General features: G+C 40.2%; 1 protein-coding gene across 1 annotated transcript in view; it reads left to right on the top strand.

Annotated features, from left to right (window-relative positions):
- Positions 1–480: 480 nt before the first annotated feature.
- SELENOF (selenoprotein F) overlaps positions 481–15,653 on the top strand; it is a 36,585-nt gene continuing 21,412 nt past the window's right edge. The window contains exons 1-2 of the mRNA XM_065409374.1: positions 481–577; positions 2,679–2,846. Coding sequence (XP_065265446.1) covers positions 509–577; positions 2,679–2,846 — 237 coding nt within the window. The 5' untranslated portion in view covers positions 481–508. The remainder of the gene's footprint in view (positions 578–2,678; positions 2,847–15,653) is intronic.

Here is a 15,653-nt window from a genome sequence, read left to right as displayed (position 1 = left end):
CCGCCCACCAATACTCCACCCCAATAAAATGGATGTACGGACCTGACGCCCCTCCCACACGCGTTCCTTCTCCATTGGATACCTGTTCTGAAGTCCGGCCCACATATCTATATATTATTGGGCATTGGCACCGCGGCAATCAGCAAAATCGCAGCGCCATTGGTTAATCTGGTTGCCAATCTTCAGGATTGTAGGTCTGGGCGCTGTTGAGCTGTAGGTTATAAAAAGAAAAAGGACCCGTGTGGGGTTACTACGTTGATGCCTGATTACAGCTCCTAAATGATACCTCCAGCTACATTTTAAACCCTTTCCCTGGATAGGACCAGGTAGCTCCGCTTCAGATTCTCTACATAAAGAGCCCTGGGATAATCTTTTCCCTCGGCGGTGTAAGGGTCCTACTCGTACATTTTGCTTCCTTCGATGTAGGCAGCGAAGGGTCACCCTACGAGGGTGGGGTCTTGAGAGCAGCCTCCCGGCGGCGGCGCTGACAGAGCAGCTCCGCACTAAAATGGCGGCGGTTACAGGATTAATGGCTCTGGGGCACTGGCCACTTTGGTTCCTGGCGGTGCTGCAGGCGGTGAGGGCAGCTTTCAATCTGGTTGGGCTCGAGGGAGAGGGCTGCCGTGGGTACTCCTCCCTAGGGAGGCTAAAGCCCATAGGGCCTGGCGGGCAGCGAGATGCCGGCTGGGGTGGGGGCAGCGAGTGACAGAGAGACGTGGCTTAGCGGCCGGGGCGGCTCTTTTCATGCTCGTCTTTTCTCCCATAACTGATACCCGCACGTTCCCCTTCTCTTCTCCTCCCCCCCCCCGTTGTTTCCCCCTGCTCCCGCCTGTGCCGTTTTCTCTCCTTGTCCCTACTAGAAAGCGGCGGTGCTGATTGCCCCGCCCGCGGGGAGGGCTTGGTCCTGCCCTGGCTCACGCCCGTGGTGGATACGGTTTAGGAGGGTGGGTGGCTCTGATTTGGTTTTGAGAGGTAGAGTCTCTCCTCTCCGGGTTACCCTCTCGGCTCTAACCTGGGTTGACTATAACTAAAAAGTTGCTGCTCTGGAGGCTGAACGGTAACTCGGGAAACGAGTGAGCTGGTCTTCTCCTTCCAACTGGATGTTGTCCCCATGTATCCCTAACCCGACACCGTACCGTAGTATTAGTTAGAGTTTGGCATTCTCAGTACCAAGAGCAAGGTGTGGTTTGGATTTGGAAAAGGGCTGTGTGGTTGCCCCTTTCGGCTCATGGTTTATGGATGTTGTATAGTGAGGAGAATGTTGTGTTACTGCTGCCCTTGCTATCTGAATCTGATCTGCAAGATTTCTCCCTTTCCATAGTGTTGATGAGCAGTGATGGCTTAAATTAAAAAACAAACACACAAAAAACTTAGTTTCCCCATCCACCCATGCATGAAAAATGTAGGATTGTATTAAATACAATATTTATCCTTTTTTACTGAGCTGCAAAACACACAGCTACTGAAAGTACCATAGGAAGAACATTAGAGGAAATGTTATAGAATCATAGGACTGGAAGGCACCTCAAGAGGTCATCTAGTCCAGTCCCCTGTGCTCATGGCAGGACTAAGTATTATCTAGACCAGAGGTTCCCAAACTGTGGGGCATGTCCCCCTAAGGTGACATGGAGGAATGTGGGGGAGGCCTGGGCTAGCCCCCATGCAGGAGGTGAGGGAGCGCCTTCCCCCTTCAGCTCTGCTCCAGGCCTGAGGCCCCAACTCCTGGCCCCACCCACACCACCAGCTGGGGCCCCCTCCTCCTGGAGCTGCGGCCCTGCCACAGCTCTGGGGAGAGGAGGGGGAAGTGCAGGAGGTAAAAAGTTTGGGGGGACCACTGATCTAATCTCTTACAAATCTCCAATGATGGAGATTCTACAGATTCCCTAGGCAATTTATACCTTTTAACACAGGGGTTCTCAAACTGGAGGTTGTGAGGTTACTACATGGGAGGTTGCGAGCTGTCAGCCTCCACCCCAACCCCGCTTTGCCTCCAGCATTTATAATGGTGTTAAATATATTTAAAAAGTGTTTTTAATTTATAAGGGGGGTCGCACTCAGAGGCTTGCTATGTGAAAGGGTCACCAGTAAAGTTTGAGAACCACTGTTAACATGTTCATTCTCCTGTTGAAAAATGAAAATATGCAGGAGTAATAATACTTAATGCATCAATGATTGCCAAGTCTCATTTTGGGTTCATTACATTCTCTGCCTTTTTTTTTTTTTCTTCTAAGCATTTGTTTTATTTCTCTCCGTGTTGCTCCCTTCACTCATATGAATGCTGTAATCATACTGTAATTGGCTGAACTGTCCACAGTAAAAGCTGTGTGGGGCCAGACTGTTTTCCCACAGCTGAAGTGTGTTAGACCATGCACACACACCTGAACTTGTATGCAAGAACAGCTGTACTGGGGCCTGCTTTGGAGCAGGAAAGCAAAGTAGGCTTCCAGAAACTGCCCACTGCTACATCCTCAGGAGCACAGCTGCAATGGAGAGTTGTAGCGTATCTACAATGCTACACGAGTTTAAGTGATTTACCTAAACTGAAAAAGCAAATTAGTTGTAGAATCAAGAGTAGAACCCAAGAGTCCTGACTAGCTATTAAATAGCATTCCCTTCCCACAACTGCAAATAATTATTTGAAATGTTAAAATATGTAATGATTGTTTATTCACTTTCAGATATCTGTGTATGGGGCGCAGTTATCATCAGAAGCATGCAGAGAACTAGGCTTTTCCAGTAACTTGCTATGTAGTTCTTGCAACCTTCTTGGACAATTTAGCTTGAATCAACTAGATCCATTCTGCAGAGAGTGTTGCCAAGAAGAAGCTCAGTTTGAAACCAGAAAGGTAAGGTTAAATCAAACCTTCACAACACTTTCTGAAACTTTTTTAAAATTAAGGAGTAAGTTTCCTAGGCTTATATAAATACTCTAATTAGAACCTCATTTAAGTCATGGGGAAATACAGCTATTCCACGACAGTCCAATATAGAGAGGATCTGAATTTGAAGGTTTGGCACAGGTCAGCTTCTGAGATAATGCTCAGGTATGAGTGCAAGCACCTTTTGTTTTTCTACAGTAGCCCTTCTGGTCACTCGGGTACTACTAACTAGCTCTGGTGGGAACCCTCTTCAACTTTGGTTAACTGGAAGAATGATTGGGATTTGAGCCGGGAAGGGAAGAAATGAAAGATGGGAAGAACTGTTCTTTTGTTTTTGGCAGCAGCTATTATTGCCGTAATGACCCAAGTATTCAAGGACACTAAAATAAAATGTAAAAAAATTCTTCAATCTCCATAGTTTGCAAACCAGAGCAGTTTGAAAATAACTTTATCAATAATTATATCCAAAATTAATAGATACCAAGTATACATCACAATAGTAAGCCTAATGATTTCAATGTTACTAAATTCCAGTAATAACTGCAGGTTTCCTTCCTATGGTTTTGAGAGAGCAAGAAATTAACTGGCTTTCTTTTTACTTTGTGCCAGTATATTCAAAAATGTCAGCACGTTTCTGGGAATTACTATAGCTGGTAAGCCAACAGAGAGCATAAGTATAAAACACTTCCTGGACTGGGTCCACACAGAAGTAGCTCTCATTTCAGTCTGACAGATTAGTGAATTTTAAAATTTATGTAACAGAATAGCATAAATGGTTGAAGTGAGTCAACTTTGAATTTTTTAGCTCTTTCGTAACATACATTGTATATTATTGTAGAATAGTTTTAAACATCATTCTTTATCTCTTTAAATGGTAACAAATCTGTGTGTGACTTCACCCTACTGGTGCAGTGAAAGGTTTAACATTTGTAAATCCAGTACGAGATCCTTAGAAGTGTGTTACCATAAACAAGGTATCTTACATGAAGAATGATCTATTACAAAAGATAGTGAACTCCAGGGGACTACTCAGTATATGTAAGCTTTAAGGATTCCAGCATCTTTACATGCTTTATTTTTGTGTGAATTCCTTGCCATTCTGCTCTTGCTTTCACTTTATATCTGTTCTAGCAATACTGAAGGAAGACATGCTGATAGTCAGTTGCAATTCACTAAAATCCAGCTGTCAGCACTTCACAAGATAATTCTAGGAAGTTTCACTTGACTGGAAATACACACAGACATAGCAATATTAAATAGGCAGCTGATCTAGGAAAACTGCACAAGTATGTGGTGATGGTATGGGCGCTAATTGCATGACAACACCAGGGCCGGCCAAACTTATTGACCCTCCAAGCCGTATACGACAAGCTTCAGAAGTTCAAGAGCACACCTGCTGGGGCTCGGGGTTTCAGCCCCACAGGGTGCATCTGGCGAGGCTTGGGGCTTCAGCCCCTCTCTTGCTGACTCCCCGAACCCCAGCAAGCATACCCCGCAGGACTGAAGCCACAAGACCCACCTCCCAGTTAGACAGAAGACCCTACCCCACCACCCTGCTGCAAGGCAGAGGTCCCGAGCTCTCTCCCTACGCCCCCAAAGCCTGGTAGGTGGAGAATTGGGGGTGGGAGGCTATAAGGGGCTCCGCCAGCCACACTTCAGCTGTAAAAGAGCATACAAAACAGGACTTTATTTTTGTGTTAAGGTTGTGGGAGAGGGAGAACAGATGTGAAAACATTGAGTTAACAGGAATCAACCATAGCATTACATTGATACAGGTTTTAGCTTAAATTTGTATATACTAGTGGGAAAAGATCATAGAAGGAGGGAGGAAAACTATATATGTAAACATTCTCCTCTTCCACCCAGTACTAGCTTAAAGTTCTCTCATGGTGCCCCATCCATCTGATGCATATGAAGTGAAGGTTATATTGGCAACTTATGGTGGTAGTAGGAATAACTAAAACGGGATGAGGCAATTTTCATATCTGAAGTGTCGGAAGAGAGGTACAATTTGTGAAGTAGTTAAAGAGGTGGCAGTATGCCAGTGCCATACCAGTTAACAATCAACTTGATGCTAGTGTGGTTGTGCTAGAGGAGACACTGCTGCCTTCCAACTGTGTTAAAGGAGAATTAATAGAAAAATTCCTGGACGGACACTCAAAGTGTTTAAAATCTTCCTGGACACTTCACTTTAGACATTGCAAGACCTTGGATTTGAAGATAATTTGCCTTCATGCCAGGTTCATTAGTCTTGAAGCTGAAGTTTTGGCAGTATGGCGAGCTGCTTAAGATGATAGTTTGATGTTCGTATAGTTAATTCTTTCATTGGAAAAAACTGATTCTTCTATTCAGTGGTTTAGAGAGGTTGCACCTCTTCCTCCAATTCCCATACTGAGTATTAAATACATGAGCCTCTTTGAAGGCCCATCCTGTGTCAGGGACAACTGCCAGGTCCTTCCATCATTTTGTGCTGAGTTTATTTGTTCTGTGATTATTTTAGCCTTATCTACAATATGTAAATGGCTGTCTTTGGTTATTTTTTCCTGTCTTAAAAATGAAAAACATTCACACAGCTACTAAGTAAAACACATGTCAAATGTATTTAAATAAAGGGGATCTGAAGACTTGTAAAGGACAAACTATCTAGACAGCGAATTCAGAGTGGGGAAGATGCTGGATTTTCTTCCTGTGGATAGGGAACAGTTGAGTGAGAACATGAAAATAAGGAGGAGACCTAGCAGTCATCAGCAACTAGTTAATTTCAACATAACATGAAAAAGGGTTCGGAGAATGCAGTAGAAGTGTATTTGATTTCAAGAAATCTAAGTGTGGGGACTTGAAAAAAATCTAATGAATATTGTACAGTTAGAGAAATTATTGAAGTGCCTTCGTATGAAAGCTGGAAAATCTGAAGACAGTTAAGGTGAAAGACTGTGGTTCCTTTGAGGATGAAAGAGTGCCAATAAAAGAGGCTGATGTAGTTCAAAAAGGACTGCTCAAAGATGAGGTTAAAATACTATGTGTCATGTTTACTCCAAGAATGTTCTACAACAAATTCAAAATACACAAGTCAGTTGGCTATGCTACTTGATATCTGAACAGATCTTATTCACAATAATGCATTTCAGTGTTAGAGGGGGGGTGGAATAAAAAAAGAACCAACAGACACCCAGAGATAGAACCTGAAGAAATACAAGAATCCTGCAGTGGGGAAGAAGCAGTCCTTGATTGGTATTAAGGATCTGTATTTAAAACATTGTATTATCTTTTCTCCATGAGTGAGATTTTTCAAAAACTCTACCATGGACTTCAATATAAGCAGGAGTTAGACCTATGAGGAAAGGTGGGGGGGGGAAACTGGGCATGTTTAGTTCTGAGAAAAGATGACCAAGGGGGAGACCTGATAAGTCTTTAAATATGTTAAGGGCTGTTTTACAGAGGACAGTGATCAATTGTTCTCCATTTCTACTGAAGGTAGGGTGAGGAGTAGTGAAGGGCTTAATGTGCAGCAAGAGAGATTTAGGTTAGATATTATGGAAAACTAACTATAAGAATAAGCACTCAAATAGGCTTCCCTAGGAGATTGTGAAATCACTGTTCTTGGAGGCCTTTAAGAACAGATTAGACACCTGTCAGATGTTATACCTGGTCTTGATGCAGCACAGGTGGCCAGTCTAAATGACCTCCCGAGAGTTTCTTCCAGCCCTACATTTCTAGGATTGTATTATTTTAACTAGCTGGGTAGATACAATTTTACTAGTGGGAGTAATTTATGATCAATCTGATAATGTATGATAGAGTTCAGATAGTTATTATCAGATGAATTCTTAATATTCATGATGCTGAGAGTGGGCCTTCTCACACATACTGCAGAGGTCTTCCAGAGCCCTGAGATTGTGTGTTCAATGTTTTGAAAACTCTCCACTTTAGGAAACTAAATCTCAGTAAAGGAGTCCAGGATAACAAGTTTTAAGGTTAAATTAACTGCAAATAGAAACTTGTTGGCTTGAGGCAGTGTTGCCTGCTTTCTTCACTGCTATTTATCATAGTTGAATCCCTGGCCACTATCAGAGAGAGCATACTTGGAGTTGGGGAGGGGAGCGTCAAGAAAATAAAACATTGTTCTTTGCAGATGCTGCTGCTGCTTTTATCCAAATACTATATATTTTTCTGAGTTTCCTTAGACTATGTTCAGGTCTCAATTTAAAATGATTATGAATAATTAAGATGTCTTCCTACCTGCAGGCTTTCCAAAAAAGAAATTAACTGAAGGCTACGGAACTAATTGGTATTCCCCTCTCTTTAGCATTTTCCTTTTGGCTCATGCTGTAGCCACTCAGCCTTCTTCCTTTGATGCCTGTACAATGGGATAAGGATTTATGGTTTGTCACACAGATTAACAATATTTTCTCTGAGAAAATACTTGAAGAAATATTGCAGTACAGTCATTGTCTGGTTTAATGTGCATGACCTTGCATTTTCATCTGACCGTGTTTAAATTGAATTTAATGAGATTAATTTTACATAAATTCTGGAAAATGCCTATATTTGCTTTATACTAGTGGAAAAGTTTTGTGCATTTTTTTTGTAACATGTGGGAAATATTACAAGTCAGAAGAGAAAAGAATAAGATCATTAGCGGTACATGTTGTGAAAACTAGTAGGAGATACAGGATCCTTGTCACTGTGACTACTTTTCAGCTGCAACATTTAATCTTTTCAGCTCTGACTCTAACCCATCCTATATACCTACTGAGAGAATGCTGGGGTTATTTTCCAAAGATATGTCTTACAGAGGTCAGACCTTGGACACCATTGCACTAGTAAAATCTGTAGCCAAGATTTAAGTTACCCATTGAAGATCAGTGTACTTTAGTACTCATTTGAAGCTTAATTGTGTAACATCAGTTCTTTGCACTACATAGTCTGTTAACCAACTATGATCAGACGCTGCAAGACCATTTCTCAGGTGTTATAAATGTCACTCCTCTGGGTTATTGTGTTTCCAGTTTGAGAATGCTTGAGATTGGACATAACCACCAAGTTGGATATTATAGGCATATGCCTCTAGATGTCATTTTTCTCAAGGAATGTCTAGATACAACTATAATTTCTAACAGTTGGGGGTGATGAGAGATGGCATCCTACCTGAAGTTAAAGAAATCTTAATTCTTACATTCAAGTATCCAATGAATCATCTTAACTTTCTTGTACTAAAGGGCATATGTTTAAGAAAATTCTCCAATCTACACAATACTAGTATTTTGTACACTATTTTATCAAAGCATTTCACACGCAAACTTCTGTTTTATCATCTTGACTTAATGTTTCTAGAGATATGCAAAAATAAAACTTTACATTGATTTTCTTAATTACATCTAACAAGCTAACACAGTGTGAAACCCTATGTTTCAATATTCATAGTCATGTATTCCACAATAATTGCCCTATAGAAACACAGCCTGGAGGTTAATTTGGGCAGTGAACAATTTCTTCATTTAGAATGTAGTGTTTAAGAAAACCATGTATTTGCTTGTATAACTCTATTTTTAAGATTAATAAAATTTTATACTGGGACATGCTGAAAATGTGTGTTGTGGAATTAGAGGGATTTCTGAAGCTGTTCATCTCTTTGTGGTAGTTCATTTCTTAGGCCTTCCAAGTTTGGGCTCTGATGTTGCAAAGGCTTATTTATGTATGTATTTAAACTTACAGCTGGTGAAATTCTAGCTCCATCCAAGACATTGGGAGTGAGGGGAGTAGAGCAGATCAGATTTCAGCAGATGAGTAGTCACAGTGACTTCATAGAGACTACAGTGTGTAAAGTTAAGCATGTTCACAAGTCTTTGCAGGCTCAAGGCTTTACAGTGTATGTCAAGAGTTTCCATTTCAGTAAAGCTATTCAACAGGATATGCTGTATATTCAAAGGGAAATAGAAATGATATGAGGTACTACTTGATTTCCCTGGTGAAAGAAAGCTATCTTTTTATATTGATTTACTCTGCCGCGGGTTTCTTGCTTGGGGTTTGTGGCAAGTGCATTAAAGAAATGACAGTGGTAGGGTTCAATACTCATTTTGAGTATCCTTCTGTCCTTTCTTACTCAGTCTGCTGCCTTGTTGAAGAAACTGTCAAATCACGTTTCTGATTTGAAGCTGGCTCGTTAAGTACTAATTTGATAAAGCCAGTGAGACTAGGTCAGAATGGCCTAGTGATTAATCAAGGAAGCACTAGTACTAGTTACATTTACAAATTGGATAAGAAAATAGATTGACTTTTCAGTTATTTCATATCTAATATTGGATTGTTTTACCATGGTTATCATAAGATACATCATCATGTTGTAGTGATCTTTTAAAGAATACTTCAGAAGGTTTTATCCTATTAAACTCATGTGTAAAAACCATTGCTTGGAACTGCACAGCCTGGATTTGCCAGGTTTTTAAAGCTCAAACTCTGAAGAGTAACTTCCCCTGTAGACTAACCCAATTTGATAGTGGTGGAAGGAGGAGTGAAGAGTGTCTCTTCTTCTGATTTTTAAATCTGTCACATTTTCAACTGAGTGGCATAGTATCATAAAAAGACTATCTTCAAAATAGCTACAGCATTTGCTTTGTAAATGAACTCCCATTATAAGCATCAGTTCCCAAAGATTTAGTATAACACTGAAAAGTTCTTTAACAGTGGTGCGGTTGGTAATACAGTTTTCAACCCAGAAGCGAATATTTAATTTACGGTCTTGTAAAAAATATTCAATTAATTTTCATTAGACAGCACCAAAAAGTGAGTGGTCTGTGATTTCTGATGACTTGCTCACTCCAGCAAAAGAAGTTCTAACACAAAAATGTTTGCCTGAAATCCTTTTACATGTACTTATCTTTTTATTTAAGACAGCCTTACTAATCTTACTTACAGTGAGCTTCCATTGCCAAAGCCAGGACAATAGCTGAAGAACTTTTAAAGAAATCCCATCCTGAACTACCATTGAGGAAATAGTCAAGATCCTTGATACCTTCATAATGGATGGAAGGTCTTAACTCGGTTCTGTGTGGGTGTGACAGGGTGCTGGGTAGGAAACCCTGAGCCAGACCTCTGTCATGCCAGCTCCAATCAGGAAAGGGGAATTGGAGCAGGCTGAGTAAGCCCAGGCCTAGGTGGCATATAGGGAACAGCTGCTGGCCTCCTTAGCAGTCCCTGAGGCTATGAGGCTGGTGCTGTCTGTAGCTACAAGGTGGTAGGAATTTATACTATAAATAAAGAGCACGGGTGATTGCACCAAAGCAGAAGTCTCTGGCTGGTTTGTGGGCACAGAAGTGGCAGAAGATAGAGGGGCTTGCCTGGGCCCTGTTACAGGGGAACTCTGCAAAGATGGGGCAGCAGCCATGACCATAAAGAACAGTGAGGTTGCAGCATGAATAGAGTGGTACTAGCAGCAATTTGGACATTGCATGATTCATTGCCGAGTTTTGGTGTCGAAGTTGCAACCTGAAATACAAAGTCCCCACCATTTTTATTAAAATGGTTTATAAAATCCCAAGCAGTTAACTTTTTCATTTGCTGTGCAAACAGATGGGCTCTGACCACACTGAACTTCTGTTTCACAGAGAAGTCAGGTGGTTGTCACATGGGAAAGTGTTACAATGGTCTTTGAATTTTGTGCAATCAGAACTTTCCTCCTCTGAAAGAGACCTTGCAGATTACATGTCTAATGTGGACTTCTTGACTAAGTTAGCTTACCTGATGGACATATTTGATAAATTGAATGCTCTGAACCTAACACTTCAAGGTAGGAATACAAATCAACATGTCAGACTTCTTAAAGATGGAGTGAAAGTGGTCAGAATGCTATTAGACTAAATATAAACTGGATTGTATTCCCATTTTAATGAATATTTTCCTGGAGTTGAACACCAATCTCCAGATACAGATGGATTCGAAACCCGTTCTCAGTAACAGTTTACTCCATTCCAGCCTTAAGTAACTTGGCTCAAGAAACTTTCAAAATTGTCAAGTGATTACATGCTAAAGACCAGTTTTTCAAATATAAAACCAGGAGTTCTGTTACATGAGTATGAAGAATTCAGTGACAAAGCTGTAAAAGTGCTGTTTCCATCTGCTTCGTTACCTCAGAGTTTAGGTTTTCAGCCATGATTTCTGTGAAAACTAAATATAGAAAAAAATTAAACTCTGAAAACAACTTACATCTGGCACGATCAGATTCAACCAAATGTTGTACAACTATGCAGTTTGGAACAGGCCCATTCTTGCTGAAATCTTAGGCTGTCCCCAAACATGCCAAAAAACCTCATGTTTTGAGTTTATAATTTTTAAAACCCATATTCGATAATTAAACTATATGTAGTTGAGAAAAGTTGCAGTGAGATGGTTTTAAAAAAATATTTAATTGTGGGGAGCCACAAACATCTAAAATCTGTAAGGGAAATGCAGTACTAGAGTTTGGGAACCATGGTTCTGAAGAAAGCAGCAATGTGTTCTTGTGTGGAGCAGCACTTCCATTATTCTAAATAATCATCAAATATGAATGACTGCAAGTTGTGGCACGAGAACAGTAAAATTTTCCAAAAGCAGGAAATTTCTTCACCATAGGGAGTTCATAACCTTACAACTCAGCACCTAGATTTTAAGTTACCTTGTACGGCACTTGGACTGTGCACTCTGAGCTGCCAATAATATGGGCAAAGGAATAGTCAGAAAAATATAGGTTAGTGATGTATTGGTATATTTAGCCATTTGAACTGAGAATATCAAGAGAAATTCAACATCAGCTTTTTCACCCTCATAGTGCTTAATGCAGTGGTTCTCAAACTTTTGTACTGGTGATCCCTTTCACATAACAAGCCTCTGAGTGTGACCCCACCTTATAAATTAAAAACACTTTTTAATATATTTATCACCGTTATAAATGCTGGAGGCAAAACAGGTCTTGGGGTGAAGGCTGACAGCTCGTGACACCCCCCCCCCGCAAACCATGTAATAACCTTGCAACCCCCCTGAGGGATCCCGACCCCTAGTTTGAGAACCACTGGCTTAATGTAATAGCGCACAAGGTTAAAAATGTGTAAATTTGCCACTTGGCCTGTTTTTATGTTCGCTAAGAAATTTTAAACTTCACATGCTGTAATGCTTGAAAATTTGTTTTCTCCATCTTTAAATTCACCAGTTTGGACTAATAGTTCAATGTTGCTACAGAATTTTGAAGAAATAAAACACCCAAAGTATTATTAAAATTGCCTTCTTTGATATGTTAGTCGGCAATCGAGGCTAAAGCATTTCTGAAGTCCTACTTCAGTTAGCTTCCTGCTCATATCCGGTTGTAGTTTCTGCCTGATGCTAAAGTAGTTATAGCATTTGTGATTCTGTTATTTGGCTATTAATTCAGTTCCTTGTACAAAAACCCTCTTTAAAATTGCAGACAAGCAGAAGGAAACCAGAACAAGATTCAAAAGCATTTCAGATTTAGTGACATTTAGCAAGATGGTGCCAGCCTTCTCTGTTCTTTGTTTCCCACATCTTACACATTCTGGAGATTGAAGAAACAGAAGTTGAAGCCTCCTTCCCAGTCCATATATAGCACAGCAAGAGATCCTTCACTGGAGTCTTTTGCTTTTTCCTTCCATCAGATGGTTTACCCTGATCAACAGAAATCTCTTCAGGGTAGATTTTCAGAGTTAGCAGGATTGATTGGTGCCCAGATGTGAACAGCGACGCTGCAAAGCCATACCTAAGTTTCCTCACTAGTCATTTAAAAGTTGCATTAAAACTGAGATTGCATTAAGTTTTTTGTTTGAATGCAATTTAATTACTTTCAGTATATTTGTCAATATTGCACTGAGTGGTGAAATAGGGAGCTGCAGAAAGGTAGTAGCAATACAATATACAGAGAAGACAAGTTTTGTTATTTAAATAGCACATACTTTTTCTATTTAACAAAGGGCATTCACAAAAATACTAACTAGTTAAGGTTGCTCTCATGTATAAATAAAAAAAGAAATATACAGTTAAGGATGAAAAGGTTAGGAAATGCCAGAATGAATGTTGCCCAGGAAACCTTAATTCAGCCCCTTTGTGCATGCACTTTGATACTGCCTTTAATTACATGCAGAAGTGACTGGGGTGAGTTTTGTGTGAGGGCATATCTGCACTGTAATTAGACACCTGTGGCTGACCCATGCCAGCTGATTCAGGCTATGGGGTCTGTTTAATTGCAGTGTAGACATTAGGGCTCGGGCTACAGCCTGAGCTCTGGGACCCTCCCATCTCAGTGTCTTAGAGCCTGAGCTGTAGACTGAGCCCAAATGTCTACACTGTAATTAAACAGCCCCTTAGTTTAAGTCCCACAAGTCAGAGTCAGCTGACACGGGCGACCACAGGTTTTTAATTGCAGCATTGACCTATCCTAAGTGACTTGTCTAACATCACATACGAACATGGTGGCATTCAACTGCCCTTACAGAGACCATCTTTTCTCTTCCTACAGTCCCCTGCCTCATTCACAACAAATGAGGTCCTACAGACCACCCCTTCACTGCACAACCCCAGTTCACCGCCAAAGCAGATTTGAGTGTATTGGGAGTCCTGTGAAGTTAAAACAATCACATAATTAGACTATCATAATGCATACTCACAAGGAGGTCAAATTAAGGTCGTATGGGCAACATTATTCTAGCATTTCCTAATTTTGAGGAACTTGACTTTAGAACCTAACTTTATATTTCCTAATTTTTATGATTTAGTTTATTGATTAGAGCAACCTTAAACTAATGTAAAACCAAGTTGTTTGTGAATATTAAAGATGTTTAGTATTAATGTAAGATTCAATTTTAGAATAGTCTCTTAAAGCCTCAGCGTCCTGTAACTGTTCACTTTCTCAATAGACTTATGGGTGATGGAAGAAGTAAGGGAGAAGAATTTTAACAAAAAACTTTGAATACTTTATCTGAGTTGCCTAAAGAATCTACAGTAGAGTAGTTGAATGATTATAGCTCAAAGCATAAAATGCCTTCTAATTCTACTTTTGAGGGACCTGATTTCATTTCATTTTTAAGTTGGGTTCGTTCTCAAGTGCTACAACAAAATAAGGATTATTGTTGTCTGAGTCTAAGCAGCCTGAGTTCTGTTCTTGTCAATATGCCAGAGATTCTAAATACATAGTTTCTAGTGAGACAATCTCATCTGGCTCATGATGATGTAAATTGAGTGGAATTGTTAATTACACTAAGTGTAAAATGGGTATAATAATCAGGCCCACTAAATTGTGCCAGGTGAGTGGCAATATTAGTTTATTTCCAGCCCATCACACACAGGATTTTTTGTGTATCCTGTGTCTTCATGCACACTGGTGATATCCCTTTAGAGAGGATCAAATTGTGGCTTTACAAAGCTGTAGCCCTCGCTTCCGATACATTGCATGAGTGGGGGTTTTCACATTGTACTTCCATGTAAAAGGAGTTAAATATTGTTCAGTACCCCATTAATAAGTTATCCTACTTTTATTACAGATGCAATTTTGAAATTGCTGAATGAGAGAGAGCATTGTAAGTCACCATTTAACAACTGAGTCATGACCTTAATTCCCTAGTTAAGGCTGAAAGGTCAAAATAACTCAACTTTCCAACTTTTTTTTTTTTATTTTAAAACACCTACAGTTTCCATGTGCAGTCCATATATGGAATAAATGTGTTTGTTTTTAGGGGAGTGCAGGTCAAATTGGGACAAAAGCTATGATCTTCCATGTTCTGCCCACTTGAGATGATAAAGGAGATGCCTTTCTTAATAAATATTGTGCAAATGCTCAAACTGTGATCAGGCACACAGAGTTCTTTGGCTTTGATTCCCATTAAGTGAAGTTCAAATATACCCTTGATCGTCTGGGCTCATTAATGGGATTTAGGTGCCCCACTAGGCTCTGTTGGCATGGCTCCTAGATTGGAGTGGAGGGAAGAGGTTAAATAAATGATACTCTTCCCAAGCCCACTCACTCACTATAATTCTTAGTAATATGATCCTCTCTCTCTGCTTTAATGCTTTAATCAGTAGTGGAATAGTCAAAAGATATATCTAGATTAGGAAGAGAGAATGGGGCTAGGTAATGCGTTCTTAGGGCAGACAAATTTACCACCTTTTAGGTGGATGAGATCCACCTTGGATTGATCTCAATCAGCTAAATCAACGTTCAGAGATGCTAATCTGTGTCTGTAGTAGGTAGAAAATGGTGACTAACCTTGACCTCTTTGTCTAATCTAGACATAGCCGTGGAACATTTGTCTACATTAGGAAACAGAGGTTGAGGAGCAGAGGGACTCGAGGGTAGAAAGCAAGGTTAAAAAAAATTGTGAATCTGCATCTACAGTAGCAAATAGGATGCAGTCAGCTAACTCTTAACCTAACCTTGTCTTTTCATAATCCAGACATACTCTTAAAGTATTACTGTTAACATCTGAATGAATACCCAGTGAAATGAATGTGAACAGTCATACCTCAATGTTATTGTTTGCGGAGTCAAAACACAACTGCTTGTTTACATTTAACATTTTCAAGGTTCTTAGCAGTCATGCTAGACACATTTTTAATGAAAGCAGAGATCCTGGAGAATAAGGAGGTAGTTTGTGGGCTGTGCTGGCCCTCCTGGGATGAGGGACATTAAAAGTTATTTAGACAATGGATTCTAATGTTGAGACTGCAAAATTGATAGTTTTCCTGTACTTTGCCAATTTTTTACTTCAATTACATATGCTAACTGAACTTAGTATAAAA

Source organism: Emys orbicularis, chromosome 8, assembly GCF_028017835.1.
Source record: "Emys orbicularis isolate rEmyOrb1 chromosome 8, rEmyOrb1.hap1, whole genome shotgun sequence".
Classification (NCBI taxonomy): domain Eukaryota; kingdom Metazoa; phylum Chordata; order Testudines; family Emydidae; genus Emys; species Emys orbicularis.
Note: the sequence above shows the minus strand (reverse complement) of the source record. Positions and strands in the feature narration are given on the sequence as shown.